Source organism: Notothenia rossii (assembly GCF_949606895.1).
Source record: "Notothenia rossii genome assembly, chromosome: 5".
Taxonomy (NCBI): Eukaryota; Metazoa; Chordata; class Actinopteri; order Perciformes; family Nototheniidae; genus Notothenia; species Notothenia rossii.
The window spans coordinates 82,123,398-82,141,390 of NC_136903.1; the positions used below are offsets into that span (position 1 = coordinate 82,123,398).

The 17,993-nt window shown below is 46.8% G+C and overlaps 1 protein-coding gene across 1 annotated transcript in view; it reads left to right on the plus strand.

Annotated features, from left to right (window-relative positions):
* The window catches only part of LOC307040705 (interferon-induced GTP-binding protein Mx-like), an 18,842-nt gene extending 1,376 nt beyond the window's left edge, over positions 1 to 17,466 (plus strand). Inside the window, exons 2-12 of the mRNA XM_079683826.1 lie at positions 12,066 to 12,203; positions 12,328 to 12,482; positions 13,479 to 13,617; positions 13,705 to 13,903; positions 15,361 to 15,439; positions 15,517 to 15,639; positions 15,768 to 15,909; positions 15,984 to 16,142; positions 16,247 to 16,323; positions 16,407 to 16,697; positions 16,807 to 17,466. Of these exons, the coding sequence (XP_079539952.1) occupies positions 12,066 to 12,203; positions 12,328 to 12,482; positions 13,479 to 13,617; positions 13,705 to 13,903; positions 15,361 to 15,439; positions 15,517 to 15,639; positions 15,768 to 15,909; positions 15,984 to 16,142; positions 16,247 to 16,323; positions 16,407 to 16,697; positions 16,807 to 17,031 (1,727 nt within the window). The 3' untranslated portion in view covers positions 17,032 to 17,466. The remainder of the gene's footprint in view (positions 1 to 12,065; positions 12,204 to 12,327; positions 12,483 to 13,478; positions 13,618 to 13,704; positions 13,904 to 15,360; positions 15,440 to 15,516; positions 15,640 to 15,767; positions 15,910 to 15,983; positions 16,143 to 16,246; positions 16,324 to 16,406; positions 16,698 to 16,806) is intronic.
* Positions 17,467 to 17,993: the final 527 nt, after the last annotated feature.

Sequence of the window (17,993 nt, forward strand, 5' to 3'; positions counted from 1 at the left end):
TGTTGATCTGCTTGAAACTGAGGACTGGATCTTAAAGTACACCCACTCCTCAGACATAGACACTCGTTGTTCTGTGAGGACACCTGTTGATTTTGTAGCGCTGCAAAGAGCACAACCTGGAAATAAACAAAACCATGACTAATTAGCATAATACAAGTTTTTACCAATAATATCTGCAGAAAAGAGCCAAGATTTACTCAAAAGTATTTAATAAACTGCTTACAATATTTACATCATGGCTAACAAATGCATGAAAAGCAGATAAAAATGCATGAAAAGCAGATAAAAAAGCAGATAAAAATGTTCCACTTTTTCAATAGCTAATTATTTGACAACTACTGATAACTAACATATAGTAATATAATGGTGCAAATGTTTTAAATGCACTTTTAACATGACCATGAATTAACTCTCATTTGCATAGTCATTGACTTTATGAATTTCTGTTGTTTAGATCAGCTTTCCTTTGCATGTGTGCTGACATTTACCTAACTTTCTGTCCCTCCACTCTAACCAAGGATGCCTGTTCTTACATTCCAGCTACTGTTACGTTAATGATAACCATGCTAATTCCACTTACCGGGTAAATTTGCGGTAGCGCCGGGCTCGTTCTCTGTCACCTTTAGGACAGCCGCCTGACCTGGCTCTTCTTCTGTAGTGGTAATAGGGGAAAACTTCGGAAAACATTAAAATATTTTCGTCTGTTTTCGTTTCATGTTTGCTTCCTGTTTAGCGCTCCGCAAACTTGAATGATGGAAGGATCAAATTCTGATAACGTTAGAGAAACGTGGGGTTTGTCAGAGCCGAACAAAGTGTGTTGCTGTTGCTTAGCAACAGGCCAAAGGCGACGGAAGCCCCAGACGTCCAAAATTATTAACACAGAAGGGGGCGAAAGCGTGAAAGCGAAGTCACAAAATGATGTTGTTACGTATCATCGCTCATTTTTAAGAGGGCATACGGAAATCACTGGCATTTTCTAGTGGGTAGACGGCGTATACCAGCGTATCACGTAGACTACACCACTGCCCTGACCATATGAGAGCACCACAGACCGTGGATGCTTTTTAAAAAGCACTCAAAACCCCTCTTTTCAATAGAGCCTTTTCCTAGACGTGAAGAAAAAGAAAAAAAAGAATAGTAAACAGTGCAAACCCATCAGTAGCCTACCAGACAAAAACTAAAGCTGCAGTGGATGGAGTAAATTAAAAATAAAACTGGGAAGACACCTTTCTGTTTTAATATCTTGTTCAATAGGCTACAGTTGGCATGTCTTACTTCGCAACACGGAAATGCAAATTACAAAACTGTATGGCTGGTTAATCAGGACTAGCAACTATAATTAGACAAATATGAAGACGTTAAACTTTAAACATCCATGACTTAAACCCTTTATCCACGATAAAAGCCACATAGTTGCACCTGCAAGGTGAATACAGCTGGTAAAAGAAAATGTTTTTGAGTGCGTACAGTAACAATATCACTGCCCCGTTTGGATCTGACTTTAATTACATTTGACTCGAGTGTTTCCTCAACTTAATGTGTTGCTTAAAAATAATACTTCTGCATACAGTATGTGACACTGTAAGTGTTGCACGGCCAGACACGGCTCAAGAAGCTGACTCAGATAAGGAATATGATACATTTTGATGTGATATGATGAATGATAATGGGACACATGACATCGACGTCTACAGTGCCGCGGACTGTACGTAATGTTACTTTCAAATCAAATCAAATTAGGTTTTATTTATATAGCACATTTTAAAACGATTTTTTGTCGAGCCAAAATGCTGTACATGCAAATAATAAATAACACATTATTACAATTGCAAACAGAAGACAATAAATTACAACAGCAAATATAAGAATCAAACACATGGTAATGTCATGAGTCGTGGTCCGCTCTGACTAGAAGGCCAGGGAGAAGAAGTTCGTTTTTAGTGTTGATTTAAAAGCCCCTAGGGTCTGGGCCGACCTCACATGGAGGGGCAGAGTGTTCCAGAGCCTGGGGCCAGCTGCTGCGAAGGCTCAGTGCCCTCGGGTTTTGAGCCTGGTCTTGGGCACTACCAGCAGCAGCTGGTCAGCCGACCTTAATGCGCTGGCTGGGGTGTAGCGATGGAGGAGTTCTGCTATATAGGCAGGAGCCAGCCCATTTAGTGCTTTAAAAACAAATAAAAGGAGTTTAAAATCAATTCGGAACCTAATTGGAAGCCAGTGCAATGAGGCCAGAATTGGCCTTTGATCCGGTTACTTATGTTGTGACAGATATTTAAAGGGGACCTATCATGCAAAATGCACTTTTGTACGTCTTTTATACATGAATATGTCTTCCCGGTGTGTCAGGGAACTCACCAAGTGTCAGAAAACACAACCCTCTCTCTTTTCGTCCATACCCAAATCTCTAAAAACGGGGCTGCAACGGAGCTGATTATTATTAGAATTTTTCTGACGTCAGAAATGAGGTGCTCCGCCTATATGGGCAACTCTCCACCTATCAGGGGAATGAGAGACCGCTCGAAAGCGCTGGAGACGCTGTAGTACATATGCCATGCCTGTAAGTGGCGCTGTAGTCTGCCACAAAGGCGGAATCAGCCCTTGAAAAACAGGGCTGGGAAAGAGCAAATAGAGCGAAATGAGGCATGGCTAAAATGCATGATCTGTTTGGTATTTTGAAAAAAAAACGTCACAGACATGTTTTATATAGGTATGGCCCTACAATATATGTTTCAAATATAGCATGATAGGTCCACTTTAAGTAAGCTGTCTTAACGCTAATGTTATAGTAGTCAGAATGCCCTGAAGATGGGAGGTGATCTGGGGTTACGTACTGTAACCCAGTTTCTATAAGTAGAGGCGCAGCCCTAAGGCTATCGCTATTGGGTAATCCCCACTGCACGTGTGCAGCACTGAAAGACTTAATCCACGCCCACCTATGACGTGGGCCCCACCTTCGGGCTCACTTCCATATAAATAGGAAGTAGGCCCTACAATCCACTCCCACACAACAGCTTTTCTTAAGCTATTCGCAGAGCCAGTGGGGACCGAACTTTAGAGGGCTGCGCCTATACTCATAGAAACTGGGTTACAGTACGTAACCCCAGTTCTATATCATAAAAGGCTTCGCCCTCTAAGGCTATCGCTATTGGGTTAAGGGCGAAGCAGGATGTAGTCTACGCCCCACTGGTTCCGTCCGTTACCAGAAGCACAAAACACACTTACTCAGCTACCTAAAATGTCCATTTCGCCCTGCGTAACGTAAAATGAATTTTCTCCATACGGGAAAGAAGGTAGGCTAAATAGGCTACCTGTCGTTATAAAAAGTAGAGACCAAAGTCCCACTTGTTAAAACGATCAAAGAGGGGGAAAAGGGCAGCTCTCTAAGTGCCGACAGGCAGGAGAGAGGGCACGCAGTTGAGTCCCTGACATTACTCACTCTGACAGGACACTCAGTACTGAGTGTGTCAGAGAGGAATGGGAAACATCCCTCAAATACAAACGAATAAAAGAACAGAGGGCAGACCAAGATGCAGCAGTGCAAATGTCCTTCACTGTCATTCCTCCGTGCAACGCCGTAGAGGAGGAAAATCCTCTGATGCTGTGCGCTTTGATGTTCTCCGGGGGATCCACTCCAGAGGAGACATACGCCTGTGACACAGCCTCACACAGCCAGTGTGACAGGCGTTGTGCAGACAGAGGCTGCCCTAATGAGCGCTCTCTGTAATGCACAAACAGACGAGCTGCGTAAAGCAGCCGTGCGTGCAATATAGCATGACAGCGTGCGCACGGGGCGGAGGAGATGAGATGTGCCTTCTTCCTCTGATGTGTGAGGAGGAGGAAAGAAGCCATCCAAAGTTATCACTCTCGATCTAAAAGAGCTTGTGATAACCTTTGGCATACAAACCGGGTTAGGGCGCAAAACAGCTGAGCTGCCATCTTCTTGGATCCGGAGACATGACGGGGACACCGAGAGAGCAGACAAATCACTCACCCTTTTAGCTGATGTCAGAGCCAAGAGCAGAACTACTTTGGCTGACATAAACTTCAGGGGAACCTGATCCAAAGGTTCAAATGGAGCTTTACTCAGTGCGCGTAACAATAAAGCCAAAACCCATTGATGCGCCAAAGCGTGTGACACAGGTCTGAGTCTCTGTGCTTCCCGTAGAGAACGATTTGTCAGAGGGTAACTAAACACCGTGCTGATCCCAAAACCTACGTGGCAAGATGAAATGGCAGCAGCATATGTTTTGACCGTGGTATAAGCCAATTCCTGTTCAGCTGGAGGAACGACAGCACGAGGCAGGGGGCCCGTAACGGGGTCCAGGCTTTTCCCTACATACCAAACGGAACATTGTCCATTTGGCTGTGTAGGATGTGTGTTCAGCAGCTGCGCTGATCACTACTTTGTTGTCTGTTCGAATCAACACATGTTGATTGTACAGCAACGGGGCAAAGTGCTGGCTTACTTTCCATACGGAGAGTAATTCCCGCATGTTTATATGGAGAGACATGTGACCCGGCCACTGTCCCCCCACTGCCTGCGACATGCACGTTCCTCAGCCTGCGAGATATGCGTCTGCGAACACTGCGGTGTGTGACGTCACTCTGCTCAGGGGCACCCCCACTGACGTGGAGATTTTTCCAGTAGGTTAAATCCAAACCCACGGAAGGAGGAATGTACACCATGCTTCTCCTCTGACGCACGGGGTCGATACGCAGGTGAATAAACCACCTCTGGAAGTCTCCTCACTGTGAAGGAGACCCAGGGGGATCACCACGTGACCAGCTGATATCATGCCTAACAGCTGCATCACGGAGAGGGCTGTCACCGCCCCGCAGGGTGTGACGCGCCAGAGGAGAGCTGTCCGAGCTGCCTAAAAACCAGATTGGACCGGAAGCTGCCGATAACCCACAGGTTAGGGGCAGCCGGCTTAACCGGTGAGCCTTGCTGCTTATTATTATCCATCTGTCCATCGAACACACGCGTCGCCACTCTGAGTAATACTCTGAGAGCGCGCGACATGCTCTGGATGTGCTGTGGTTGTGTCACGATTCTCATGTTATGTCACGTTTATAGTTTTGTAGGTTTGGGTGTTTTTGCTGTTTTCCATGTCATGTTTTCCTTTGGGTTATTGTCTGGTCCTTTCCCCTGTGTTTTTCCTCTTGTCATTAGTTTCCCTAGTGTGTCTAATTGTCTGATTATGTTCACCTGGGCCCCTGTGTTTTCTCCTCCCTCCTCACCTGTGTCTTATTGTGTGATTGAGTCTGGTGTGTATTTAAGTTCTGGTTGTCTGTCTGTCTTGGTCGGTTCGTCTTGTTCCCTGACTAGTTCTGCGGTGAGTGTTCTGTTTTTGTTATTGTACATATATCTCATAGCCTTGAAATAAAGGAAGTTCAGTTTATATCTGCATTTGGGTCCTGCTTGTTTCACGCACCGTGACAGTACGAACCGACCTTAAAATGGACCCAGCAGATCTTTTGAAGCTACAGGCGGAACGTCTTGGATATTCTCTGGAGTATATTTTTTATACGTGGAAAGGCGCCTCATCTAGACGGGGTAGAGAGGCTGCGTTGAAGGAGGCACGTCAGGAGGTTGCTCGCAAGCCCTGGCTCTGGAGCTTGTTGCCCGAGTGGCTTAGGATTTTTTCACGTAGCCCTGAGAGCCAGTCCTCATTTTCTGACCCTTTCTTGGGGTCTGGTCTGGAGTTTGGGGGTCCACGAAGCCTCCAAAAAACTCCTAAGAGACGCAAGGCCAGGGTTCCGCGCCCAACAGCCATGGTTCCGGCTCCAGCGCCAGACCCAGCAGCCGTTGCTCCGTGCTCCAGTGCCGGCCCATGCAGCTTTCCTTCCATACTCCATTACCTGGCTTACACAGCCAGGGTCCAGGGTCCAGGCTTCTGCTCCGCGCCGAGCAGCCAGGGTTCCGGCTCCAGAACTGGACCTTACAGCCATGTTTCCGGCTCCAGAACCGGACCTTACAGCCATGTTCCCGGCTTCAGTGCCGGCTCCAGTAACCATGTTCCCGATTCCGTCCCCTCGTCACCTGCTGACTCATCGGCCGACGCCAGCTCCTCGAGTCCTGTCGGCGTACCGGCCGACTCCAGCACCTCGTCTCCGGTTGACTGTCTGTCCGACGCCAGCTCCCCGAGTCCTGTCGGCGTACCGGCCGACTCCAGCACCTCGTCTCCGGTTGGCTGTCCGTCCGACGCCAGCTCCCCGAGTCCTGTCGGTGTACCGGCCGACTCCAGCACCTCGTCTCCGGTTGGCTGTCCGTCCGACGCCAGCTCCCCGTGTCCTGATGGCTGTCTGTCCGACGCCAGCTCCCCGTGTCCTGATGGCTGTCCGCCCGACGCCAACTCCATGTCTTGTCACGTTGGAGGTCCCGCAGACTGCTCTTCTGCCGGGGGTCCTGCCAACCCTGTGTCCTGTGCCGTTGGAGGTCCCGCAGACTACTCTTCTGCCGGGGGTCCTGCCAACTCCATGTCTGGTCCCGTTGGAGGTCCCGCAGACTGCTCTTCTGCCAGGGGTCCTGCCAACCCCATGTCCTGAGCCGTTGGAGGTCCCGCAGACTGCTCTTCTGCCGGGGGTCCTGCCAACTCCATGTCTTGCCACGTTGGAGGTCCCGCCAACTACTCTTCCGCTGGGGGTCCTGCCAACTCCATGTCCTGTCGCGTTGGGGATTCCGCCAACTGGTCTCCTGCCGGGGGTCCTGCCGGTCCTGTGTCCTCTTCCATGGGGGATCTTGCCGACACCGGCTCCTGACCGGCCTCCGGAGCTGTCTGGTCTTCACCCCTCCTCGGACTCTGCCTTGCCCCCAGGCCGTCCGCCCGAGATTCCCTGCATGGACTCTGCCTTGCCCCCGGGCCGTCCGCCCGAATTCCCCTTTTTGAACTCTGCCTTGCCCCCGGGCCGTCCGCCCGAATTCCCCTTTTTGAACTCTGCCTTGCCCCCGGGCCGTCCGCCCGAATTCCCCTTTTTTGAACTCTGCCTTGCCCCCGGGCCGTCCGCCCGAGACCCGTCCTCCAGACCCCCTCCACCCACCCTGCTGGATTTTTGTTTTTTTGGGACGTCTGGAATCCGTCCCTTGAGGGGGGGGTTATGTCACGATTCTCATGTTATGTCACGTTTATAGTTTTGTAGGTTTGGGTGTTTTTGCTGTTTTCCATGTCATGTTTTCCTTTGGGTTATTGTCTGGTCCTTTCCCCTGTGTTTTTCCTCTTGTCATTAGTTTCCCTAGTGTGTCTAATTGTCTGATTATGTTCACCTGGGCCCCTGTGTTTTCTCCTCCCTCCTCACCTGTGTCTTATTGTGTGATTGAGTCTGGTGTGTATTTAAGTTCTGGTTGTCTGTCTGTCTTGGTCGGTTCGTCTTGTTCCCTGACTAGTTCTGCGGTGAGTGTTCTGTTTGTCATTGTAAATATATACCTCATAGCCTTGAAATAAAGGAAGTTTCAGTTTATATCTGCATTTGGGTCCTGCTTGTTTCACAAACCGTGACAGGTTGTCATGGTGACGAGCCACGTCAGAGCCCTCGCCGCCTTTGCCCGTGAAGCAACCCAAGAGGGGCTCGGTCCGAAAAGGTTGCGAGGGGGCCTCCACACACTGCATCTCACACAGGCTCTCATCCTGTCTCTGTTTAGGAGAAGGCTCGTAAACTGGACGTTGAGGCGCGTTTCACGCTCAAACGTGCTGAGGAATGAGCGGAGGTGTGTGCAGTGCTACACAGTGCGTAATAACAGCCCTGGAATCATTACGACCGTGAGTAGTATAGGCACATCTGGGACGGAGGAAAACCCGTGCTGCCTGCTAACCGACAGGTTAACAGCTGCACCGGAGGAGAGCTGTCACTTTCTCCATTCTCTGCTGTGAGAGTCGCACTCTCATGCGGGCTGAGTTCAATTCCACTCCCAGTTAAATGTCTGGGAGGGAAGAGGACAACTCTTATTCCAGTTGACAATGAAACCCAGGTTTGACAGATGAGATACGAGCTGTATCGTCTGAAAAACCGCTTCCTCCCTGGAGCGAGCCAGCCACAGCCGGTCGTCCAGGTAAAATAACACTCTCATCCCCATTCTGAGTAGCTGCCCCAACCGTCTCCACCCACTTTGAAAAAAGTGCGTGGAGCCAGGAATGAGAAACGCAGGAATTTGCTGTGTTTCGGGATGATGGTTACGTGGAGGTAAGCATCCTTCAGGACTATGGGTGTGAACCTCCCTGGTGAACACACTCCAGCACCTGTTTGATCGTCAGCTTTGGAAAAGGCCATTCCCTTGTTGGACACTGACAGATCGAGGATGGGTCTCATTCCCCCCGCCCCGTCTCCTTCGGGACCAGAAAATAGCGGGAGTAAAAAAAAACGATTTTCTTCCCCTTGAGGAACCCTGGAAAAAGGCTTTCTTTAATCCGAGTTCCTGCCGCTCTGCACGGAGCGCGAGACACTGTTCCTGGGATGACAGGATTCCCTGTATCCCGTATAACTGCGGGGGGGGGGGGGGGGGAGAGGCGAACTGCAGAGACTACCCTCTGCCTATCCGCCTGCTCATCCATCTGTCCATCAGACACACGCGCCACCACCCTGAGTACCATACAGTACTCTGATAGCGCCGGGTGTACTTTCTCTGGATGGGCTGTGGTTGGTGACAAACCACGCCAGAGCCCTCCACACACTGCATTTCACACAGGCTCTCGTTATGTCGTCGTTTAGGAGAATACTCGTAAACCGCGCATTCACGCTCAACACCACTAAGGGATGAGCGGAGGTGTGTGCAGTGCTGTCCACACGATGCGTAACATTAGCCGCTTTCACACCGCAGGATTTGCCGTACTTTAGTGCCGGCACTAAAGTACCACGGCACTGAATCCGCCAGGGGGCTAGTGCCAATCGCATTCACACCGCAGTACTTTCCCTGAGGCAAGATTACGCTGACGTCACTTCGTCTTCTTCTTCTCTGGGTTTACTGGCAGGCCGCAAAAGCACTTCACGGCGAGTACAAAAGAAAACGAGAGAAGAAGAACTACACGGGGGAGGGGGTATAAAGCCCACCCGCTGTACATGATATATATATATATATATATATATATATATAAAAGGTAGGCTCAGCAGACAGACCGTAGTGCAAAGATAAAGTGTCACATGATCATCTACTAAATAGTGAATTCAGCATCAACTTCACCAAGATGAAGTTCATATCTTCCTAAAATACGTGTTACTTTATAACTATGGACTTTATCTTTATGTATTTATTATATATTACCCCCTCAGGCTGATTTTGGAAAAGGACATTAACCGTTGTTTGGTATTTTTCCCTTATTTATCTAAAACAAATGACATGATAAATTACTTGTGTTTATGTGTGTAAGACTTGTGTTTCTGCACAAGGTTGCAACATTGTAGATCAATTCAACCACCGACACCTGTCTGCTCTCACATTTTTCTATTCTGCAAATTTGGGGTGGGACACAATAAATAAAGCTTCGCCAGTTTGTTTGTTTGTTTTATTGCACAGTCAAAACATAACAATAACGGCATCACGCCGCTCAAGTAGCTTTTGCGAACATCGCTCAAAACATTTGGAGTTGGGAACTGCTTTCTGTAGAAGCTGCTGCATCCCGTCCTCAGAGTAAATTGCCAGAAGCGCCGACACTTCCTCATCATTCCACCGCTCCGGTGTTGTAGTACGTGTGGTCATAACTGCTTTAAAGTACAAAAAAACTACTCGCTCAGGTGTGGATGTGGTTTTGTAGCGAGGAAAAAAATGGCTGCCTAACAAAAAAAATTCTGAGTCTAACGGGGCGTGGTTTGCAATTCGCCCAGCCAATAAAAATAGAATAGAAATTGGCTATTTGTATCACCAGGTTCGTACCACCTCTCTAGCAGGGACTGAAAATGGCCAAAAGAGTTCCCGGCACTGAGTAGTCCGGGCAGCCGGCTTAACCGGTTAGCCTTGCTGCAACTTCCCTCTGTCCATCTAACACACGCGCCGTCACTCAAGGCGCGAACCTGCTCTGGATGTGCTGTGGTTGTCATGGTGACGAGCCACGCCAGAGCCCTCCAGACGTTGCATTTCACACAGGCTCTCCTTATGTCGAGTTTAGGAGAAGGCTCGTAAACTGGACATTGAGGCACGTTCACGCTCAAACCTGCTGAGGAATTAGCGGAGGTGTGTGCAGTGCTATTCACACAGTGCGTAATAACAGCCCTAGGCTCATTACGACCGTGTGTAGTATAGGCACATCTGGGACAGAGGAAAAACCGTGCTGCTATAACCGAAAGGTTAGGATCATCAGGTTTAAACGTCAAGCCCTGTTGTCTAATAACCGACTGGTTGATTACAGCTGGCTTGTGCCGCGAGCTCTGCTGCCGCGCTAACCAACCGGTTACAGCCGGCTCAAACGGCGAGCCCCGCTGTTTGCTAACCAGCTTATGCACCAACACGCGCTGTATTGCACAGCGGCTCTCATCATGTCGCCGTTTAGCAGAAGACTCGTAAATCGGACATTGAGGTACACGCTCAAACCTGCTTGAGGAATGAGCGGAGGTGTGTGTAGGAGGCACATATGTGACATAGGAAACAAACCCGGGCTGTCTAATTAACCGACAGGTTTTAAAGACAGCCGGTTTGAGCCGTGAGCCCTGCTGCCTCACAGACGACATGCAGCTTTTTTTATGTCATCCGGAGGAGAGCTCTCCTGAACCGGGGGAACGGGGAGATCTCATTAGGCGGCTGCCTTTCCGATGATCTCCGGGAGTTCCTGGAGAATACCGCCTATCGACGGCAGAGCCGTGATGGCGGATAGAGGGACCCGGTGTCCGCCCGTCAGCCGAACCTAGGCTCGGCTACCGGGCTGACACCGGGCGTCCGCCCCGTCTCCCCCGCCGAAGGAGAGGGAGACAGGGCGGGGGAACCACATGGTGATCCGTGAATGGAGGGGAAGGAGTAGCCCGCCACTCGGATCCAATAAATAAAGGGCTTGGTCCACAGAGTTAGACTCCTGGACTAGCCAATCATCCTCGGCCGCAGCAGCGAGAGCGTCCGCTCGATCTGTCTGTGGGCCAGAGGGAGACGGACACAATGAGTGCATGACACCTGGGGAGTGAGAGCCGCGTTTGCGTGCTCTAATCCCCGGCAGGACTCACACCGTGAGCTCCGGTCGTAACTCGTGTCGGGTTGACACCGGGCCCACGCCCTGTTTCCCCCGTCCGGAGGAGAGGGAGGATGGGCCCAGGGGAACCAGGAATGTTTGCTTTTTAGTAAACAGCTCTGAAAAGAGCTTTGTGCCTTACAGTGCTTCTGCAACGGAGTGCTGAAGAAAAGTGGGAGTGGATTGTAGGGCCTACTTCCTATTTATACGGAAGTGAACCCGAAGGTGGGGCCCACGTCATAGGTGGGCGTGGATTAAGTCTTTCAGTGCTGCACACGCGATAGCCTTAGAGGGCGAAGCCTTGTACGATATAGAAATACTATTCATTTTCACGTTCACACAGTCGGTGATTTTGGCCGGCCGTCTTTCCTGCAGTCTAAACTGTATTTCCTTTCTCCTGTAATATGACTTGATCGCTTTAAACTCCACACACTGAGCTCTAATTGGTCAGCAGGCGGTCCTTTCACTGAGTTGATCTTTAATCCTGGAACCTAACCTGCTAACCAGGCTAGCCGTTCAGCTTAAGTTACCATGGAGATCTAGCCTGCTAAAAAGTGAACCAGCGTCGTAGGACCGGAAACCCAGAGTTTTCCCTGAAGTTAGCTCGCTAATTGGACGGCCCGTCCACACTATAGCTTTAAGCTATAGTGTCACTGACACTATACAGTGTATATACTGACACTGTTGATTTAAGCGAAAATCTGGCTTCGTAATATAGGCCTCTGGACACATCTTTTTTTTTTTGTTAGACTTCTCTAGCTATGTATTATGCATGGAAGATATTTTGAAGATGTAGGCCTAATATAAATACCACTTTTATAAAGATGATATCAGCAGTGTTGCCTATTGCTTTTCTCCTCATTTCACCAATCACACTGGATTTCCCTTTTCCCTGTCATTATCATCCTTCTATCTTCATAAACTCAGGCATTGTCACAAGATGTCCTCTCGAACTGAAGATGAAGAGAAAGAAAGAAGGAGAGAAGTGGTACGGGAAGATAAGCTACCAGGACTTTGAGGAAGAAATAGACGACCCCTTAGATGTGGAGAAGAAGATCAGAGAAGGTACGGTATACAGAGCTCCTAAATGTCACTACCAAAAACAGAGTATTGATGGAGCTGCTCCTTGTGGTTTCAGTGTTCAGCACCTCCATCCTGTAATCATTCAACATGCTTCCTCTCTCTCCAGCTCAGAATAAAATAGCTGGACTAGGGGTGGGGATCAGTGATGAACTCATCAGTCTGGAGATCGCCTCTCCTGATGTTCCCGACCTGACACTCATTGACCTGCCCGGCATCACCAGGGTGGCTGTAAAGGGACAGGATGCAAACATTGGAGACAGGGTATGATACCTTAGTGTCAATAAATCGATCAACATTTATTTGTATAGCCCAATATCACAAGATACACATTAGTCTCAGGGGGCTTTACAGTGTGTACAGTGTACAACTCTCAGTCCTAAGACCCTTGCATCGTACAAGAAACAAACTCCCAATGAAACCCCACAATTAAATGGGAAGAAACTAAAGATACCTCTGGGAGAGAAAAAGAGAGGAGGGATCCCTCTCTCAGGGCGGACAGACATGCAATAGATTCAGTGTGTGTATGGATAAAACATAATACAATTAAGACATAGACAGCCTTAAAGATTAATAAGGATAATGTCAACATCTATGAAAATGGATCCAGGTGGATTTTAACGATCTTCCGGGAGTGTCTGAAAACAATAGGCAGGACAGGACCAAAGCAACAGGCCCAGCTATGACTCATGATTCAGACATAAACTTTAATACAGGCAACCTGCCAGGTGAGAGACAAAAAAAACAATCTATAATATAATTGTCAAGGTTAGCTGTTGCCCCGCTTGATCTAATGTATTTAGCTATGGTATTTAAATGAAGTCAACCAGACCTTTGGAAATATGCCTGTTTCAGCGGGGTGTTGTTAGAGCGCCGGCTGCTGGAGGGATGGGAGCAGCTCAGCCGGACGCCAGACCGCTGATCAGAATCAGGTAATACGTCACTAAATAAAAGCATAAAAGCTCCTTCCGTCATGTTTAACTCAAGTGTGAGCCAGAACGCTCACAGTGGCGTCTGAACAGGGACAATGACTGAAGGAGACAAGAGACCAGAACCAGGTTACCAGAATGCTTTTATTTAGTGACTTATTACCTGATTCTGATCAGCTGTCTTGCATCCGGCCGAGCCGCTCCCATCATTCCAGCAGCCGGCGCTCTAACCACATCCTGCTGGCACAGTGCCTAATAAATGACAGATAAAAGAATATGAGCTCTACGTTTAAAAAATAACTTAATGTATAATCTGAATTATCACTTTCAGATAAAGAGCATGATCCAGAAGTTCATCAGAAGACAAGAAACCATCAGCTTGGTGGTTGTCCCCTGCAATGTGGACATCGCAACCACAGAAGCTTTGAAGATGGCCCAGGAAGTGGATCCTGAAGGAGAGAGGACTCTGGGTAAAGAGAACTGATTATAGAAAATCAACTCCTTGGACAAGTTACTTTACTTTTAGATCACTGTCTATGTGTCTCTATCTTTCTCAGGTATCTTGACCAAGCCTGACCTGGTGGACAGAGGCACGGAGGAGAACGTTGTGGAAATTGTCAATAATGAAGTCATCCACCTGAAGAAAGGCTACATGATCGTCAAGTGCCGAGGTCAGAAGGAGATCACAGAGAAAGTGTCTCTTACTGAAGCGATAGAGAGAGAGAAAACCTTCTTCAGTGATCATGCATTTTTCCAGTAAGTTCATACTTTTGGGGTAATTTTAACACATACATTGGGGCAAAAAAGTATTTAGTCAGCCACCAATTGTGCAAGTTCTCCCACTTAAAAAGATGAAAGAGGCCTTTCATTTTCATCGTATACCTCAACTATGAGAGACAAAATGGAAAAAAATCCAGAAAATCACATTGTCTGATTTTTAAAGAATTTATTTGCAAATTATGGTGGAAAATAAGTATTTGGTCACCTAACAAACAAACAAGATTTCTAGCTCTCACGGACCTGTAACTTCTTCTTTAAGAGCCTCCTCTGTCCTCCACTTGTTAACTGTATTAATGGCACCTGTTTGAACTCGTTATCAGTATAAAAGACACCTGTCCACAACCTCAAACAGTCACACTCCAAACTCCACTATGGCCAAGACCAAAGAGCTGTCAAAGGACACCAGAAACAAAATTGTAGACCTGCACCAGGCTGGGAAGACTGAATCTGCAATAGGTAAGCAGCTTGGTGTGAAGAAATCAACTGTGGGAGCAATTATTAGAAAATGGAAGACATACAAGACCACTGATAATCTCCCTCGATCTGGAGCTCCACACAAGATCTCACCCCGTGGGGTCAAAATGATCACAAGAACGGTGAGCAAAAATGTCATATGGTCAGATGTAACCAAAATAGAACTAGACGTGTTTGGAGGAGAAAGAATGCTGAGTTGCATCCAAAGAACACCATACCTACTGTGAAACATGGGGGTGGAAACATCATGCTTTGGGGCTGTTTTTCTGCAAAGGGACCAGGACGACTGATCCGTGTAAAGGAAAGAATGAATGGGGCCATGTATCGTGAGATTTTGAGTTGCAACCTCCTTCCATCAGCAAGGGCATTGAAGATGAAATGTGGCTGGGTCTTTCAGCATGACAATGATCCCAAACACACCGCCCGGGCAACGAAGGAGTGGCTTCGTAAGAAGCATTTCAAGGTCCTGGAGTGGCCTAGCCAGTCTCCAGATCTCAACCCCATAGAAAATCTTTGGAGGGAGTTGAAAGTCCGTGTTGCCCGGCGACAGCCCCAAAACATCACTGCTCTAGAGGAGATCTGCCTGGAGGAATGGGCCAAAATACCAGCAACAGTGTGTGAAAACCTTGTGAAGACTTACAGAAAACGTTTGACCTCTGTCATTGCCAACAAAGGGTATATAACAAAGTATTGAGATTAACTTTTGTTATTGACCAAATACTTATTTTCCACCATAATTTGCAAATAAAGTCTTTAAAAATCAGACAATGTGATTTTCTGGATTTTTTTTCTCATTTTGTCTCTCATAGTTGAGGTATACCTAGGATGAAAATGACAGGTCTCTCATCTTTTTAAGTGGGAGAACTCGCACAATTGGTGACTGACTAAATACTTTTTTGCCTTGTTCACTGTGATTTGTAATATGACATGTACTCAGTAGTCTTTTATTCTTGTTGTAGCTCTCTCTATAATGAAGGCCATGCTACTATTCCCAAACTGGCTGAGAAACTCACATTGGAGCTGGTGCATCACATTGAGGTAACTTCTTACTCCAAAATGACTTAAGGTATTTCTGCTTATTTTATTTGTTAAAGTTTATTATGTGTGATGTGTAGAAATCTCTTCCTCGACTGGAAGAGCAAATAGAGGAGAAACTAGCAGAGACTCAGGCACAGCTGGAGAGATATGGCAACGGCCCCCCGTCAGACACTGCCGAAAGAATCTACTACCTCCTTGATGTGAGCTCCCAAACTCTGGATTACATCCACTTGGTTACTCAAGACATACAGTACTCACCATCATGTATGCATTTCAAATTAACACAAATCCCCTGTAAACTGTTTCTGCTGTCATGTGTGTGCTGCAGAAAGTGACTGCATTCACTCACGATGCCATCAACCTGACTACAGGAGAGGAACTCAAGTGTGGAGACAGGTTCAATGTCTTCTCCATGCTCAGAAATGAGTTTGGGAAGTGGAACAACCACCTGCTCAAATCAGGAGAAAAGTGTGAGTGTGTCATTTAGATCTGGTCTACAGTTGAGCAGCATCAGGAGTCTGAAATGTCCGTTTGTTTTTTCCAGTTAACAAAAAGATTGAGAAAGAGGTGGAGGAATACGAAGCGACGTATCGTGGAAGAGAACTGCCGGGCTTCATCAACTACAAGACCTTTGAGACCATGGTCAAGGACCAGATCAAACAGCTGGAGGAGCCCGCTGTGAAAAAACTCAAGGATGTTGGAGGTAAATGGTTGCATGAATTATATCTTTATCCAGTAACAGCTTTCACCATTTCCAACAAGTTTCCATTCTTCAAAGCTGCTGTGACTTCTTGTTTTTTCCTCCAGATGTTGTTAGGAAGGTGTTCATACAGCTTGCTCAGAGCAGCTTCATTGGATATCCTAACCTGGTCAAAATAGCCAAGGTAGCCATCTTCTATGAACCTCTTAAAACTTGATACGCATCATCATTTTGATTTGCAGACTGACTGGAATCTTATTTTTTCAGGCAAAGATCGAAGCCATCAAGCAAGAAAAAGAGTCCGCTGCTGAATCCATGCTGAGAACTCAGTTCAAGATGGAGCTGATCGTTTACTCTCAGGACAGGACCTACAGCAGCAGTTTGAGTGAGTGCAAGAGAGAGGAAGAGGAGGACCTCCATGTGGCCTTTGAGGACTCTGAGGAGGATGAGGAATACAGAGAGAATAATGAAAATCATCAAGAAAGGAGTTTGGTGTACAGCACTGATAATGATGCTACACTTAAGGAGCTGATGCTGCACCTTAAATCGTATTACAAAGTAAGTTTTAATATAGAGATGATTCATGAACAAAAGCACACATACAGCAGGGATTAGACCCCAGATGTACCCTGTTTTCTCAAACCTCCCTTTCTTTTTCCTTCTTCAGATTGCCAGCCAGCGTCTGGCTGACCAGATCCCACTGGTGATCCGCTACCAGATGTTGCAAGAGTCTGCCGTTGCCCTGGAGAGGGAGATGCTGCTGATGATCCAAGATAGGGAGAATTTGGAGCTATACCTGAGGGAGGATTGCGACATTGGCACGCAGAGGGCTGGTTTGCAGAGTCGCCTTAAACGCCTCATGAAGGCTCGCACATACTTGGTGGAGTTCTAGAGGGGGGCAAGCTCTCAACTATCGATATGACTCTACTGAACCTCTTTTCAATATAAAATACAGTTCCCTTGTTGTTGTAGGATTGATGTTCGATCTTTTTTTTGTTACCCTGTCCAATGAAAAATGAATTTGCTTTAAATGTAAAGTCAGAGCAGGTCGATGTCCTACGTCGATAGGGAGTCTCTTTAAATGTAGTGTAATATGTACTCCGATTGCCATTTTTTCTTTTTTTAAAGCCAGCTTTTCATTAGGCAAACATAGATCAAAGGAACACACTGTAAAAGTCAAATGTCATGTTAATAGGGTATCCCTCTTTCAGTTTCTGCCAGGGAACATTGGGCCACATTTTTGGATATATAAATCAGATTATTTTTATATGCATATAACATTTGTAATAATTCAAACATATTTTTTTGAATAAAATAAACAATTTGACTTTGTTTGTGTAATTTGGCTATTCCAACTTGCTTTCACAGGTGAAACTACTCAATCTTACAAATCTTTTCTACTGTAAAATTGAAACTCTATTTTCTCACTTAAAGGTTAGGTATTCTTAACGTGAAAAATTAGCAACTTTAAGGGCTTTCATGCAACTACTTTACGACCCTGCAATATAGAAAACAAGGATAACAGGATAGTAAATATTTTTTCTACGGGTCATACTAAAATCTAACAAACCACACTTCTTAGTTTGCCTTATTGAAGCAGCCTGATGTTGCCTCCCAGCTGTTCGATTCTTAATATACAGTGGGGCAAAAAAGTATTTAGTCAGTCACCAATTGTGCAAGTTCTCCCACTTAAAAAGATGAGAGAGGCCTGTCATTTTCATCCTAGGTATAGCTCAACTATGAGAGACAAAATGAGAAAAAAAATCCAGAAAATCACATTGTCTGATTTTTAAAGAATTTATTTGTAAATTATGGTGGAAAATAAGTATTTGGTCACCTACAAACAAACAAGAT